Source organism: Podarcis raffonei, chromosome 9 (genome assembly GCF_027172205.1).
Source record: "Podarcis raffonei isolate rPodRaf1 chromosome 9, rPodRaf1.pri, whole genome shotgun sequence".
Classification (NCBI taxonomy): Eukaryota; Metazoa; Chordata; class Lepidosauria; order Squamata; family Lacertidae; genus Podarcis; species Podarcis raffonei.
In genome coordinates, this window is record NC_070610.1 from 54,200,074 (window position 1) to 54,213,451 (window position 13,378).

Here is a 13,378-nt window from a genome sequence, read left to right on the forward strand (position 1 = left end):
AAAGAAGATTCCCCCTAAACATTAGGAAGAACTTCCTGACAGTAAGAGCTGTTCAACAGTGGAATTTGCTGCCAAGGAGTGTGGTGGAGTCTCCTTCTTTGGAGGTCTTTAAGCAGAGGCTTGACAACCATATGTCAGGAGTGCTCTGATGGTGTTTCCTGCTTGGCAGGGGGTTGGACTCAATGGCCCTTGTGGTCTCTTCCAACTCTATGATTCTATGATCTCTTGTCCTGGGTCTGCAAAACAGGAGGAAAATACACTACAGGCCAGGGGACCAAGAGTCGCTGGGAAGTTGCACCTGCTGCCTCCCAGAAAGACCACCATGGCAAGGAGATCAGTATGGACCCATCTATCGTCATGAATTCATTGACAGGCTCTCTTTTTAAGTGCAGTCCACACCAGGAAGCTTAAAAACATAAGACAGTGCAATACAAAACCAGAAAGTAAAATAAGGCACATTGCAAAGGTTATTTTAAAAAATCTATCGACCAGAGAAGGAGCAGCTGAAGGAGCCCAGTTTCTCCCTCCCTGCCAGAAAAAACACTCTGTGTTAATGCTTGCTTTTCTCTCCCCTATCATTCCTTTTTCCCCCTTTTGTATCATGAGATCACATCCACCACATACATTTAAAAGACAATGAAAACACATAGCTTTCCCCCAAAGATTCTTGGAGACTGTTGTTTCCTATTACAGAAGTACAGTTAACAAGCTACAGTTCCCAAGATGCTTTCAATGTGTTTTTATTGTGCTTTAAATATATGGTGTGGGAAGGCTAGTCTGAGCTTGCCGTGAGTGACGTGGCCTTTTATCTCTTTACAATACTTAGAACATTTTAAGTGCAATTTGTGGTGGTGGTGGTGGTGATTTATCCTGTGTATCACAGTGCTGGTTGTGACTTCAGATTTACCACCTCTTTCCTGTGATACAGAAGGATCAGCCGTGGAGTGCATGGTATTAAGCTATGCACACAGCAAAAGTTAATTTATGCCTCATTAATGAGGTATGATTTCTGAAGAGTTTAAGTAGAAGTAGTCCTGCAAACCTGCACTTTAAGAGTAATCCACAATGGTCAAACAAGACATATGTCTCTTGAATCTGATTTTTCTTTTTCTAAAGCAACTATAAATCAAAACACTGGAGTGTTGTAGAGAGGAGAGAAAAATGTGTGGAAAAATATTTCTCTTTCTATCTCACATCCTGATTTTCTACTCAGGCTGAGATAGCCAAACTGGCTACAAAGGACTAGACAACAGTGGTCTAGTAATACCATTAATTGTTCCATGTGCAGCTTAACTTTAAGTGCATATCTTCTTTATCACAAATATTCTACATTCCTTGGTGAAACATTTTATTAGGACATATTGCTGCTGGATGTTGTGTGTGTGGCCCAAAACTTTGCAGGGTTCCTATGTGCACAGCACAACTTCTTGCAAGCTGAGATGGCGCTCTTTCTTTTCCATGATGTGGGGATTCCTGTCATATACCCCAAATAATCCACAACTCTTAGGAGATAAAAGGACAGCTTCTGGTAATACAGAGCTCTGTTTGCACACTGCATCCCCAGCATGCTAGGTTGGGAAGTGCACATTCCAAATTCATATGCAAACCAAAACACAACGGTCTTTGAAACAAATTACGCAATGCAGTTCTCCAGCCAAATAATGTGTTCAAAAAATGTGCATATAAATATACTAAAGCCTTTTCGGCTTTGGCCCCAGCCTGGTGGAACACTGTATTGCAGGAGACCAGGGCCCTGTGGGACTTGACATCCTTCCTCATGGCCTGTAAGACGGAGCTGTTCTGCCTGGCCTTCAGTCTGGGCCCAGTTTGACCCCCCTCTATGGGACCCTGTAAGTTACCTCTTTGGCCCTTTTATCGGCTCATGTGGGACCAACATAGCTGGCCCTGATGAATACTTGAGGTTCCCGACCTCTATGGTTGTAATTCATGGGCAGTCATTTAATTTTATCCTGATTCTAATTTTAAGCTGCAATTTAATCAATTGTTTGATTGTGTTTTAATGTATTTGATATTTTATGTTAGCTGCCCTGAGCCTGGTCTTGGCCGGGGAGGGCGGGGTATAAATAAAAATTTACTTACATACAAATACGTGCTAGAGAAAATAACATGCAAATGCATTACAATAGGGGAAATTGCTTTGCAGAAATGTCTTTATACGCAAAATTGCATTTAAAAAATGTAAGTAGTAAAAATTGCATTAAAATGCAGGTGCAGTTTCATTAGGATTATTTTTTAAGTCACAAAAGTGATATGGAAATGTGGAATTGAAAAATGAGAAACTGAGAGGAACCAAATGTATGAATTCCTTAATATGTTTGTATGTGGGTATCTATTTCCCATTGCACTTATTGTTGGCTCTAATCCCATGCTCTTTGTAAACCCTGGCATATGCAAAGAGCTTGCAGGGGAAAGGAGATTTATATCATATCCCAGCAGAGGATATGTGGCATCATATGCTATCTAGTCCCAGGAGACCTGGCTACAGAGAGGTGGTTAACTGCGTTCTTGAGTACTGTATGATACAAAAGCAAGGGATAAGGATAAGTAAAGAAATGAGGAGTGGGAGACAAATAAAATAAAAGAGTTATCTATCACATCGATAATATTTTTCCTGTTTTGCTTTTAGTTTACCATCGCTGTTCAGTCACCAGCTGTGCGCCATAAAACCCACTGAGTATGTGTGCATATTAATGCTGCTGTTTGAGCCTCTGAATTTGCATCGCCCGGCTCTTTTTATTTTTAACAGAGCTACCTTAATGTTGCATTAATGCAGGTCTCCTGGCTGAAAGAGGAAAGCAAATCATACCTCAGAAACTTGATTGTGTTGCTGGCAGCAGTACAAAAACAGCTGTAAATGTAATATATATAGACTTCACCGAAAAGCATTTGATAGTGTCTCACAAAAAAAAAAAAAGTTACTTGCAAAATTCAATTAAATCAAATTGGCTCAGAGCAATGACTTGACACATGGTCCAAATGTAGTCAAAACCCATTTTCAAATCCCAATGATACTCTTTAATGTATTGAGTTGTAGTATCTTGGAAACTGTCTAGGCGCTGGCCACAGTTTTGTTTCAGTATTCAGTCTGTATATTACTTAGGAGAAGAGAAGTGGTTCAGAACAGAATCATTAGATTTGCAAATTCTGGAAACATGAGCATGGGCATAAAAGGGAATCATGGGACTGGGTCTTTTTTATAATGAAAGACCCAGAGATGAAAGAATCATAGAATCATAGAATCATAGAGTTGGAAGAGACCACAAGGGCCATCGAGTCCAACCCCCTGCCAAGCAGGAAACACCATCAGAGCACTCCTGACATATGGTTGTCAAGCCTCTGCTTAAAGACCTCCAAAGAAGGAGACTCCACCACACTCCTTGGCAGCAAATTCCACTGTCGAACAGCTCTTACTGTCAGGAAGTTCTTCCTAATGTTTAGGTGGAATCTTCTTTCCTGCAGTTTGGATCCATTGCTCCGTGTCCGCTTCTCTGGAGCAGCAGAAAACAACCTTTCTCCCTCCTCTATGTGGCATCCTTTTATATATTTGAACATGGCTATCAGATCACCCCTTAACCTCCTTTTCTCCAGGCTAAACATGCCCAGCTCTGTGCCAGATTGTGCTCTGTGCCAGATGTGTGGCTGCTCATCAGCCATCGATCTCTGGCACCAAACCTTCAACAGGTTTACAGTCACAAACTACAAAACACACCCAAATACACACTTCAAATACAGTTAAGTCAATGCGAGAGCCACATGGACCCATAGCCAACCCTCTGGGAACAGCTGCTATACATGGTGGCATTCAACTAACTTTATGTTAGAGTAGACCCGTTAGGCTGGATTCAACTAACTTGTTGCATGCATGGAACAAGCTTCTCTCATGCAATGGGATTGTCCTGCCTCTCCTCCACCTGCACCCTGTGCTCCCAAAACTAGCTCTGGAGAGTTGGGGGAACCTGCAGAAGAAATGTAGGGGAGCAATTCTGGTGTGCAAGCAGACCTCATTCTGCACATGCATATCCCAGTTAACGCTACATTGAAATCCACCTCCTGAAATGAATCGACATGGCTAAGTTAGGTCCATTAATTTAATGTTTCTACTCTGAGTGAAACTTTGTTGAAGACCAGCTATTACCTCTGACAAAGAGATGTAGTCTGCAGCCTTGCACTTTGCTGCCTCTCAAGAATAATTGCTATAAATGCTCATAATTGGTACAACGGTCCTTATATAATGAAACATTCACAATGGTCAAAAAAAAATAACAGGAAACGGAATCTATCTCCCCAACTGTCCTCATTTGTGCATACTTCTGTCTTTGACGGCTCAACTGCATCCTCAGCCTGAAAAGCTAGGCATTGAGAATCTGAGACAGAAGAAGGCTATGTGTGGCACAGGCATGCATGGAGGAATCCATAACTGCTCATTAACAGCAGAGAAAAATTTCAGCCGCAAAGGCTGAGTCCATAAGCTCTCTCTGCATGCATCCCATGCAGTGGTTTCTGGCTAGTTTAACCACATGACTAGCATCACCCCTATATAAAGAGAAAGTATATGCAGTGTTGATAAACTGTCCTGAACAAAAGTCCATGGGATATGATGAATGCTTCATCAAGGAAGTAGAGATTAGGATCGATCTAAAGTTGCAGGATCTTAGGTATCTCTAAGCAGACAACTGGCTCCAGCGAGGTCTGGGGTTAAACTGAAGCCTTTTATCTCTCCCAAGTTCTGTCCACTCACCTCTTTTGAAGCATTAAAGGGATAGTCCTCTGGCCTAGAGCCTAGAACTCCACCAGCAATGAATCAGCTCCTACTCTTCACACTCAACAGGCACTGAGGAGCATGAGACCTATGATATTAAGGGAGCCAGTTTCATCAAGGGATGTCATCTCTGGGGTTCAAAGTTCAATGAGGTCAAGGGACTTCATACAATATCAAGATGAGAACATAAGAAGAACACTGCTGGACCTTCTCATCCAGCACCCAGCTTTCAGAGTGACCTATGGGAAGCCCATGAGTGGAACCCAAGTGCAATTGCGTTCTCCCCACCCGCGATTCCCAAAAACAGATACTCAGAGGGAAACTGCCCAGTAGTTCTTTCAGAAATAGCATTCAAACAGTTCCACTCTTTCGCCCATTAAATCTGAGAAGTGAGTGAACAGTGGTTGCTTTGCATTTGGCTCTTGAGATATCATCAAAGTTTTAAGAAGGACAGGAAGTTTATAAATAGTGTCTAGATCGCATTGCTTACTGAAAACTGCTGAAGTAAATTCCCATCTTGAAGAAATTGCTCCTTTCGTCGTAGAGTTGAAATTGACTAGGGGTTTTGATTTTGAAGCCCATTGCAAGTTATGCTATTAAAGCGAAGGAGCTTCTTCCGATTTGTTATGTAACTGGTGGAAGGAAGAGACTGTCGGTTTCACTGCTGTCTGTTACAATCTTTGCACAAAATTATCCCATCTTAAACAATAATACAGTATTAGACATTATTTTCTTTCTACTACAGTGGCTTCAAAAAACAGTGGTGAAACTGATAGACAAGAAACCCCCTCACTATAAAGATGAAAAATGTGTAATTGTCATTTCCTTTAAATATACACAAATATAAACACAGCTGGCCTTTGAAATTAGCATTTTTCTGAGTTTTGTAATACAGTTCTCCAAACAGAAATGTGTATGTTGTGCAATCAAGAGAGAGGAGGGGGGGGGGACCTTCTATCTTCCAGATTGTTCATAACTCCAAGAAATATTATGCTTTCAGTCACAAGTTGCCATTGTTTTCAATATCACCCTGCTATAGCCATACTAATTTAAAGATCATAGATACAATCCCACCAAAGTTAAGTGCTTTTAAATCCTATTAAATCTAATGAGAAATTTTAAGCATATCCTTAACACTTTCATTGATGTGAACAGAACTTAAATGTACTTAATTTTGACTAGTTTGTACCATGAGCTGCTTTGAAACAGAGCAGAATAAGTTTGGCCTTCATATTTCCAAAATTAGAAAACAGAAGGAGAACATTTAAAAATAAACCTGCATCTGTCAAGATGTTTCCTCATAATAGGGATTTTGTTAGCTATATTATCAATAATTTAATCCAAAACAGATTTTCTTTTTCACCAAATATTATTTTCATAGCTTAGAATTCTGGTGCCCAACTCACCTTAAGAGAAAGAAAGACAAAAAGAGAGAAAACAACAGCCTTCTAATTTCACCTGTTCTACTGGTCCAAAGTAAGAAATATTGTAAGTATTAATATGACAGCAATATATTATCTATGAGAATTTACATTATATTGTTTTAGCAGTAAAGTCTCCAATCCACTTTTAATCCTGTTCTTTAGATCCTTACAACTCTGAGGTTGATTGCAAAGCCCTTTGTTTTGTAAGCTGTCCCGGTAGTAAAAGAGGTGATAGCAATTCATGTATGAGGAAAAATGAGAACATATTGCCCTCTAGTGTTGAAAAATATATAACTGGAATGAAAACAAATGAGATTTCATCTAAGAATGCTCTACTTTCCCCCCTCCCCCCCTTTCTGGTAACAAAAATTCAAAAGGTTTTTGTTTTGTTTTCGTTCTTGCTTGCTGTAAGGACCACTTATTGATTTGTTTAGGGACAGTGAATAACCCTAATGAGATTGTAAAGCCCAAGATGTGTGTGTGATATTTGATGTACTCCAAAAGTGAAGTTGCAGTGATTTATCAGTGTCACCAGAGCTTCAAAACTGCAATGAACTCTTGTGGAGAATTTCATATGATCTGCTGTATCTGTCTAGAGCCTTATCGCTTTGCAGGAAGCATCTGAAACATTAAAGTTAAGCAAGAAATCTATAAACACTGGCTTAATCATGATTATGATCACAGTAATTAAGCAGCAATTGAACTGTTACTAGCAGTAGTAATATCAGTAGTAGAAATGATAGGAGCAGTAAACTGGTTATATGTATTATTACACTTTAGTAGGCTTTTGGGGGGGGAATTTCCAGTTATACATTCTAATATTCCAGTTATACATTTTTATATATTGTTTCTGCTTTTGAAGCCTTATATAGAAAACATATTCATCCTTGATACTCCACCTGTAGTATGGGAGCAGTAATCAATAGCACTCTAAGTATTATATAAATATCCGTTTTAACATTATTAATATCTCTTTCTATATTTACTCAATTGGTCGTGTTTTGGGGGCCTGCAAATCGATCATATACATGTATACTTAAAAGTAAGACCCACTGACTTCCATGAACTTACAATCCTATGCACGCTTACTCAGAAGTCCTATTAAATACAGTAAGCTTCCTCCCAGGTAAGTACAGGTAGGTCTGCAGCCTTGTTTCCAAGTACATGTGTATAAGATTGAAGCTTGACCTATAAAAAAACATCGCAGTTATAATTGCCACGAGTCAGACCTCTCCAAATGGAGCGTGGGGTTTGCTGGCTTTCCATGTAGAGGACTGAAAGTCATCATTAATGATTGAGAAGAAGAAGCAGCAAGGTGGCCCAACTGATGTATCACAGCATCTAAGACCAAGCTTCTGACATTTGGTAACAGTCTACAAAGCACTGGCTATGAATACACTTCATTGAAGTTAAACAGAAAACTACTATGGATAGTCAGTCGGCAACGCATGAAACTCTTAATCTCTGGGTTGCGTGTTCAAGCCCCATGTTGGGCAAAAGTTTCCTGCATTGCAGGCGGTTGGAATAGATTACCCTGGTGGCCCATTCCAATTCTACAATTCTGTTATTTTATTTACCCAGAGCCAGGGCTGGCTCTACTACAACATTAGGATGACATTTGCCATGTGCTTCCTAAGCTGTCCTCATGTGCAGTGGCAGAAGCAGCCCTATAGCCAGTCTTAAAATAAGGTTCAGCTACAAGGCCAGCTACATGGGAGGGAGGGTGATATCTTGTCCTTTGCCTCAGGTAGCAATTTCTCTTGGGCCAGCCCTGCAAAGCACATGCTTGGCAGTTCAGAATATTGAAGAGAACAGGCCCTGCTGTATATGCGGTTGAATTATCTGGCCCATTGATATGGGTGCCAAGAAATATAAACATTTCACCCCACAACTCCAAAACAGATATAGGGTTGTTGTTGTTGTCTAGAATCTTAAAATCTTATTCCAGCAGCCTTGCTATAATGTAAATGACCCTTCTGAGAGCAAGACCAAAAAATCCCCAAGATTTCACTTGCTGAATGTTTGGTTAAGATTTACCTTAACCTAAAATACCTCTTTGCCATCATTCTGCTGTCCTTGCAATTAACCTTTAAAGTCAAGTTATCTTAACCTTAATTCTGCTTTTATGTAGCACGATTCATTCCGACTCTAATTACTATAGCATTTTTTTAAAATAATGATGATAAATTATAAATATTTTTCCACACCCAAATGACACCATGAAGGCATCCCACTGTCGTCATCTGTGGTGGAATCAATAGAACTTTTTTTAAAAAAGGTGACTAGCTTATTTAATTAACACATTTTAATTGCTGTATGGATTTTTCTTAACCTACTCTAATTTCTCACTTTGTTGCAGATAATGTTAATTGTCTTCTCCATTGATTATTGGCAACTGGCGCATTCAGAGAAGACGGCTTCCAATATAGATTTCCAACTCTTTGGACTTCCAGCTCTCAGAGTTTCATAGTTTTGAACACCCCCCTTATAAATGCATTGCAATGGTCACATGAACGTTTGGAGAGTTGTACTGACACCATCACTTGGTTTGTTTATAATGGCACTTTAGAAGGAAGAAGCCAATTGTTGTTTTTTTAGTAACTAAATGAACAAACATAAAGCGCTGCAAAAAACATGAATCTTATTGTGAAGCTTCGTAGAAGTTTTCGAACATTGGTCGTTCTCTTAGCCACCTTCTGCTTAGTGAGCATAGTCATTTCTGCCTATTACTTGTATACAGGTCACAAGCAGGAAATAGCCCTCATTGATACCACAGGAGGGGCGGAGTGTGAGGATCTTAAACTCTTGCCATACAGGTCAATGGAGCTTAAAACGGTGAAGCCCATCGATCCATCTAGGACTGACCCGACTGTGCTGCTCTTTGTGGAGAGCCAGTACTCTCAGCTCGGCCAAGACATCATAGCCATTCTGGAGTCAAGTCGGTTTCAGTTTCAGATGGTGATTGCATCAGGAAAAGGGGACCTTCCTCCACTGGCAGACAATGGCAAAGGGAAATACATCCTTGTAATCTATGAAAATATTTTGAAGTACACCTCCATGGATTCATGGAATAGAGAACTCCTGGAAAAATACTGTGTGGAATACAGTGTTAGCATAATTGGTTTTCATAAAGCCAATGAGAACAGCTTGTCGAGCACTAAACTCAAAGGATTTCCATTACATCTCTACAATAATGCCGCTCTGCAAAACTGCTTAGTAAACCCCCAGTCTCCTCTGCTTCACATTACCAAAGCCCCAAGGGTTGAGAAAGGCCCATTACCTGGTGAAGACTGGACCATTTTCCAATATAATCACTCCACTTATCAACCAGTGCTTTTAACAGAATTTCAAGCTTCCAAACCATTCCCAGTATCACTGCCTAAGGCTTCTCTCTATGCCACAGTGATTCAGGACCTGGGACTTCATGATGGGATTCAAAGAGTTCTTTTTGGAAACAATTTGAACTTTTGGCTGCACAAACTCATTTTTATAGATGCCATCTCCTTCCTGTCAGGGAAGAGGCTTACATTGTCCTTGGATAGATACATTCTTGTCGACATCGATGACATCTTTGTTGGGAAGGAAGGGACAAGGATGAATGTTAAAGATGTGAAGGTAAGACAAGAGTGAATGGTGAAATCTCTTCTCAGCAATACATTTCTGGCACATAAAACATCAGAAGGCTAGTAATACCTCTCAACAGTCTTTTGTCCTGCAGTTTGCAAACACCCACCAATCCTTTCACTCAGGGGTGGAGAAACTGGGACAATAATCCCTGACTTTGCTGGCTGAGGCTGATGGGAACTGGCATCCAACAGCATTTGTAGGGCCACAGTTTTGCCATCCCTGCTATAGGTGTTTAAAGGATGGAGATTAGGTGTTTTATTTATTGATTCATTGCCTGTTGTAAACCTATCCGTTCTCCAAACTTCTCAAAATACCATATGAGTCCTGCCTCCAATCTGATCTTCACAACAGCCTTGTGAGGTGGGTGAGGAAGAAGGATTTGATTAGCCCAAGGCCATCCAATGAGCTTCACAGATGAATAGGAAGCCAGGTCCCCTCAGTCCCTGTCTGAAACTCTGCCTCCAATACACCACACTGATTTTTGTTTGTATTTAGGCTTAAAATGTCTGGATTTATTTGTTTCCAGTTAGAGGACTTGTCTCTAACATTTCTGCTAGGGTAAATTTTGAGGTGGGAAGCTAATAAATCATTCTGTCAGAACTACTTGTCCTCCACACCTTAGCAATGATCATCAGGCTAGTGGACCAATGCTTTTGCTAGTAAGAACAGCATCAGAAGGGTGGCAAACCCAAAAATAGTGAATAAACAACTTGGTCATCCAAGGGAGCTCACTGAACTCTGGATTTAGTAGGCCTCAATGCACCCATGGGCCACTATGTGAAACAATTAAGTGTCTTTGTACTAATAAAGTTTTCATCTTACTAAGACACTCTTGTTGACTTGAAGGGAAATGTTCTTGGAAGTTACATCCAGAGGAATCCTCAGGGAAGAGACTGGGCAAGCCTTACATACAATTTTGAGATTAAAAATAAATTAGCAGGACTAGCGATACACCTAATTAAATCCTCCCTGGGAATTGTCTAAATGTATCTAAATATCGAATTAATCATCATTATGGGAGCCAATACTACAACCATTTCTCCATTTCAGTACAGAGAGATTTTCATTTATGGATGATTGTTCACCTTGTAAATGCTGTTTTTCTTTCTGCCTTTCTCTCTCTCTAAGATATATACAAATATATATATATATATATACATATATAAGCACCCTCTTTGAGCTTCTTTTCCTCACCTTTTGTCCTAGCCACAATTCCAAAGAAATCAAATCATAAAGATAGGGCATGGCTCATCAAACGTTTACCATTTGATTTCTTTGTTATTCAGGCCAGGACAACAAGTGGCGAAAAGAAACCTGAAACTCCAGCTGTTCCCTAATGAATCAAACAAAGGCCCGTATAAGGTTCCATAATGAGATACTTTGAACCACAGCCATGTTGCATCACTTAAATCGAACAATCTGCTTTCTGAATAAATTCTTTGTTGACTTCTGTATATATGGATTTGCAAACCTCTCTCTTTGTTATTGTAGAGTTTTTTTGCTTTTCCACCCCATGCATAGTGTCTCAAATAACCTTGATGTTAGGAGCTGCAGAAATAAATAAGAGGCATAACCAGATCCCAGCCAAGTCCAGAGACTGTTCTTTGTTTTCATTGGGGCGTGCATTTAATGGTGCATTCCTCATTCTCAACCCCAGCAGCAGGATCTTTTCCAAGATTTTTCACTTTGAGCTTCTGACAATACTTTTTCCTGATGAAAAAAATATCAGACAGAATCATATAGAACCTGGGCATCAAAATGACAGTTTTCTGCAGCATAAGCTATCCATTAATCAAGATATGCTGAGGCTCCTGTCTGGTCATATCTGCTTTCTGGGGTTTGGTGATTAGAGACTTAATAGGGCCTTTTTGATAGCAGCACCTTAACTACAAAACTAACTTAACATACTTGCTTGGCACCATCTTTGCTATCTTTCATGCCCCAGGCAAAGTCCATCCCATTCTTTCAAATGGTATTAGAAGATCTCTCTTTCAAATGGTATTAGAAGATCTCAAATGCTTTTTAGTAATAGGTCATTCATTCATTTATTAAGTTACTAGTTGCTGTTTCATGTGTGGGTTCCCCCCCCCCATGTTATTTTCAGAAGCTGCCTTAATGCCACACCTAGTGAACAATAATAAGAATAAGCATACATACATACATACATACATACATGTGTGTTTGGGATTGTTCTATTTTTACAGAACTAGAATATTTGCAGTGGAAATCAAGTCCATCAGATTATGGTGGCTTTCCTGGTTATATGCAATATTGTATCACACTTCTCACTTCTGTTACCATAACAGCAGACTTGCAGCCTCAATGTAACTAAATTTACTTGGAAGAAAGTGCCATTTGTTGCAGTCAGATTTCTGTAATTAATTGCACTTAGGATCCAGTCTTATAAACTATCACTCCACATTGGAGTTCCAAGAATTGGGGGCAAAGTAGATGTGATGAGAGCAGCCATCCACATGCCTGCCTCATTCACTTATTATATTTATTTGCATGTATTTATTATTTTTATAGCCACCTATCAATAGATATTCTTCATGTGGCTTTAAACAAAACAACATAAAAATGCAAGGAAGAATAAGAGAATTCAACAATAAATAATAAAAGACAACAACAACAACAACAACAACAACAACGAGACAACATAAAACAATTTACAACCAAAACTTAAAACAATTAAAATCCTGGATGAATTAAAAGGTGCTGAAATGATCAGAGAAGAAAAAACCAGGTGAACCTCTCTGGGAAGGTGACTTGTTCCTGGCATGGCTGCTCCTGTGCAGGCTATTATTTCAGGTAATTTTTTATTTAAAAAAAACCAAGCAAGAGAATATGAAACTATATAACTCAGACATTGCAGCCAACTATGTGTTCAAAAATGCTTTCTGCCGTAAAAAATAAATAAATCCAAAAACTTATTTCTGCAGTGATGCTGGGCTATAAAATTTCTGGTCTGTGTAGGTTTCTCCATCACAAGAAATGGGGAGCTCACAGACAGATTTCTCTAGACATTTTGAAAAATTAGGAGATATTTTCATATTACAAAGCGTATCAGAATTGCATTTTGAGAAACTATATGCCTTCCAGAAAATCGAGCAGGTACTTAAATGTTGCTATATTTTTAGGTGAACACTTTGTGTGGCTTAAATGTGTAATTTAAACACATTTTTCATTAGACAGTTAAATGACCAATTGTGTTTGGTGAAGATTATCTGAAAGTTGCTTATGGTTTAACCAAAATGGATGTGGTATGGACATTAAACTTGAGCTAAGGTTATGGTTTGCCAGGAAATAAATGCCTGTGAGATATGACCAGTAGCCTATGTTAGGGTTTGACCAGGAAGTGGGGGCTGGGGAGTGCATTTGGGGTTCGGATGCAAAAAGTGGTTGTTGAAGCCTATCTCCCACACCTATTGTATCCTAATCCTTCTTCCAAGAAGCTTAGCATAGAATAGATGTTTCTATCTATTTTATCCTCATGAAAACTCTATGGGAAAGGCTATGCTGAAATATTGTGCTGGATTAAAAGTGA

At 39.5% G+C, this 13,378-nt stretch overlaps 1 protein-coding gene across 8 annotated transcripts in view; it reads left to right on the forward strand.

Moving 5' to 3' along the window:
• LOC128421199 (bifunctional heparan sulfate N-deacetylase/N-sulfotransferase 4) overlaps nt 1-13,378 on the forward strand; it is a 125,451-nt gene that overhangs the window by 13,729 nt on the left and 98,344 nt on the right. For 6 of the 8 annotated variants that reach the window (XR_008332258.1, XM_053403622.1, XM_053403623.1 and 3 more), the window contains one exon: nt 8,564-9,819. The exons of 1 other annotated variant lie outside the window; for it this stretch is intronic. Coding sequence is in view for 6 of the 7 variants with exons in the window: in XM_053403622.1 (XP_053259597.1) it covers nt 8,839-9,819 (981 nt within the window). In the remaining variant the exon portion in view is untranslated. Of the gene's footprint in view, nt 1-6,161; nt 6,269-8,563; nt 9,820-13,378 lie in introns of all 8 variants that reach the window. One more of the 8 variants, XM_053403618.1, reaches the window with a different exon arrangement.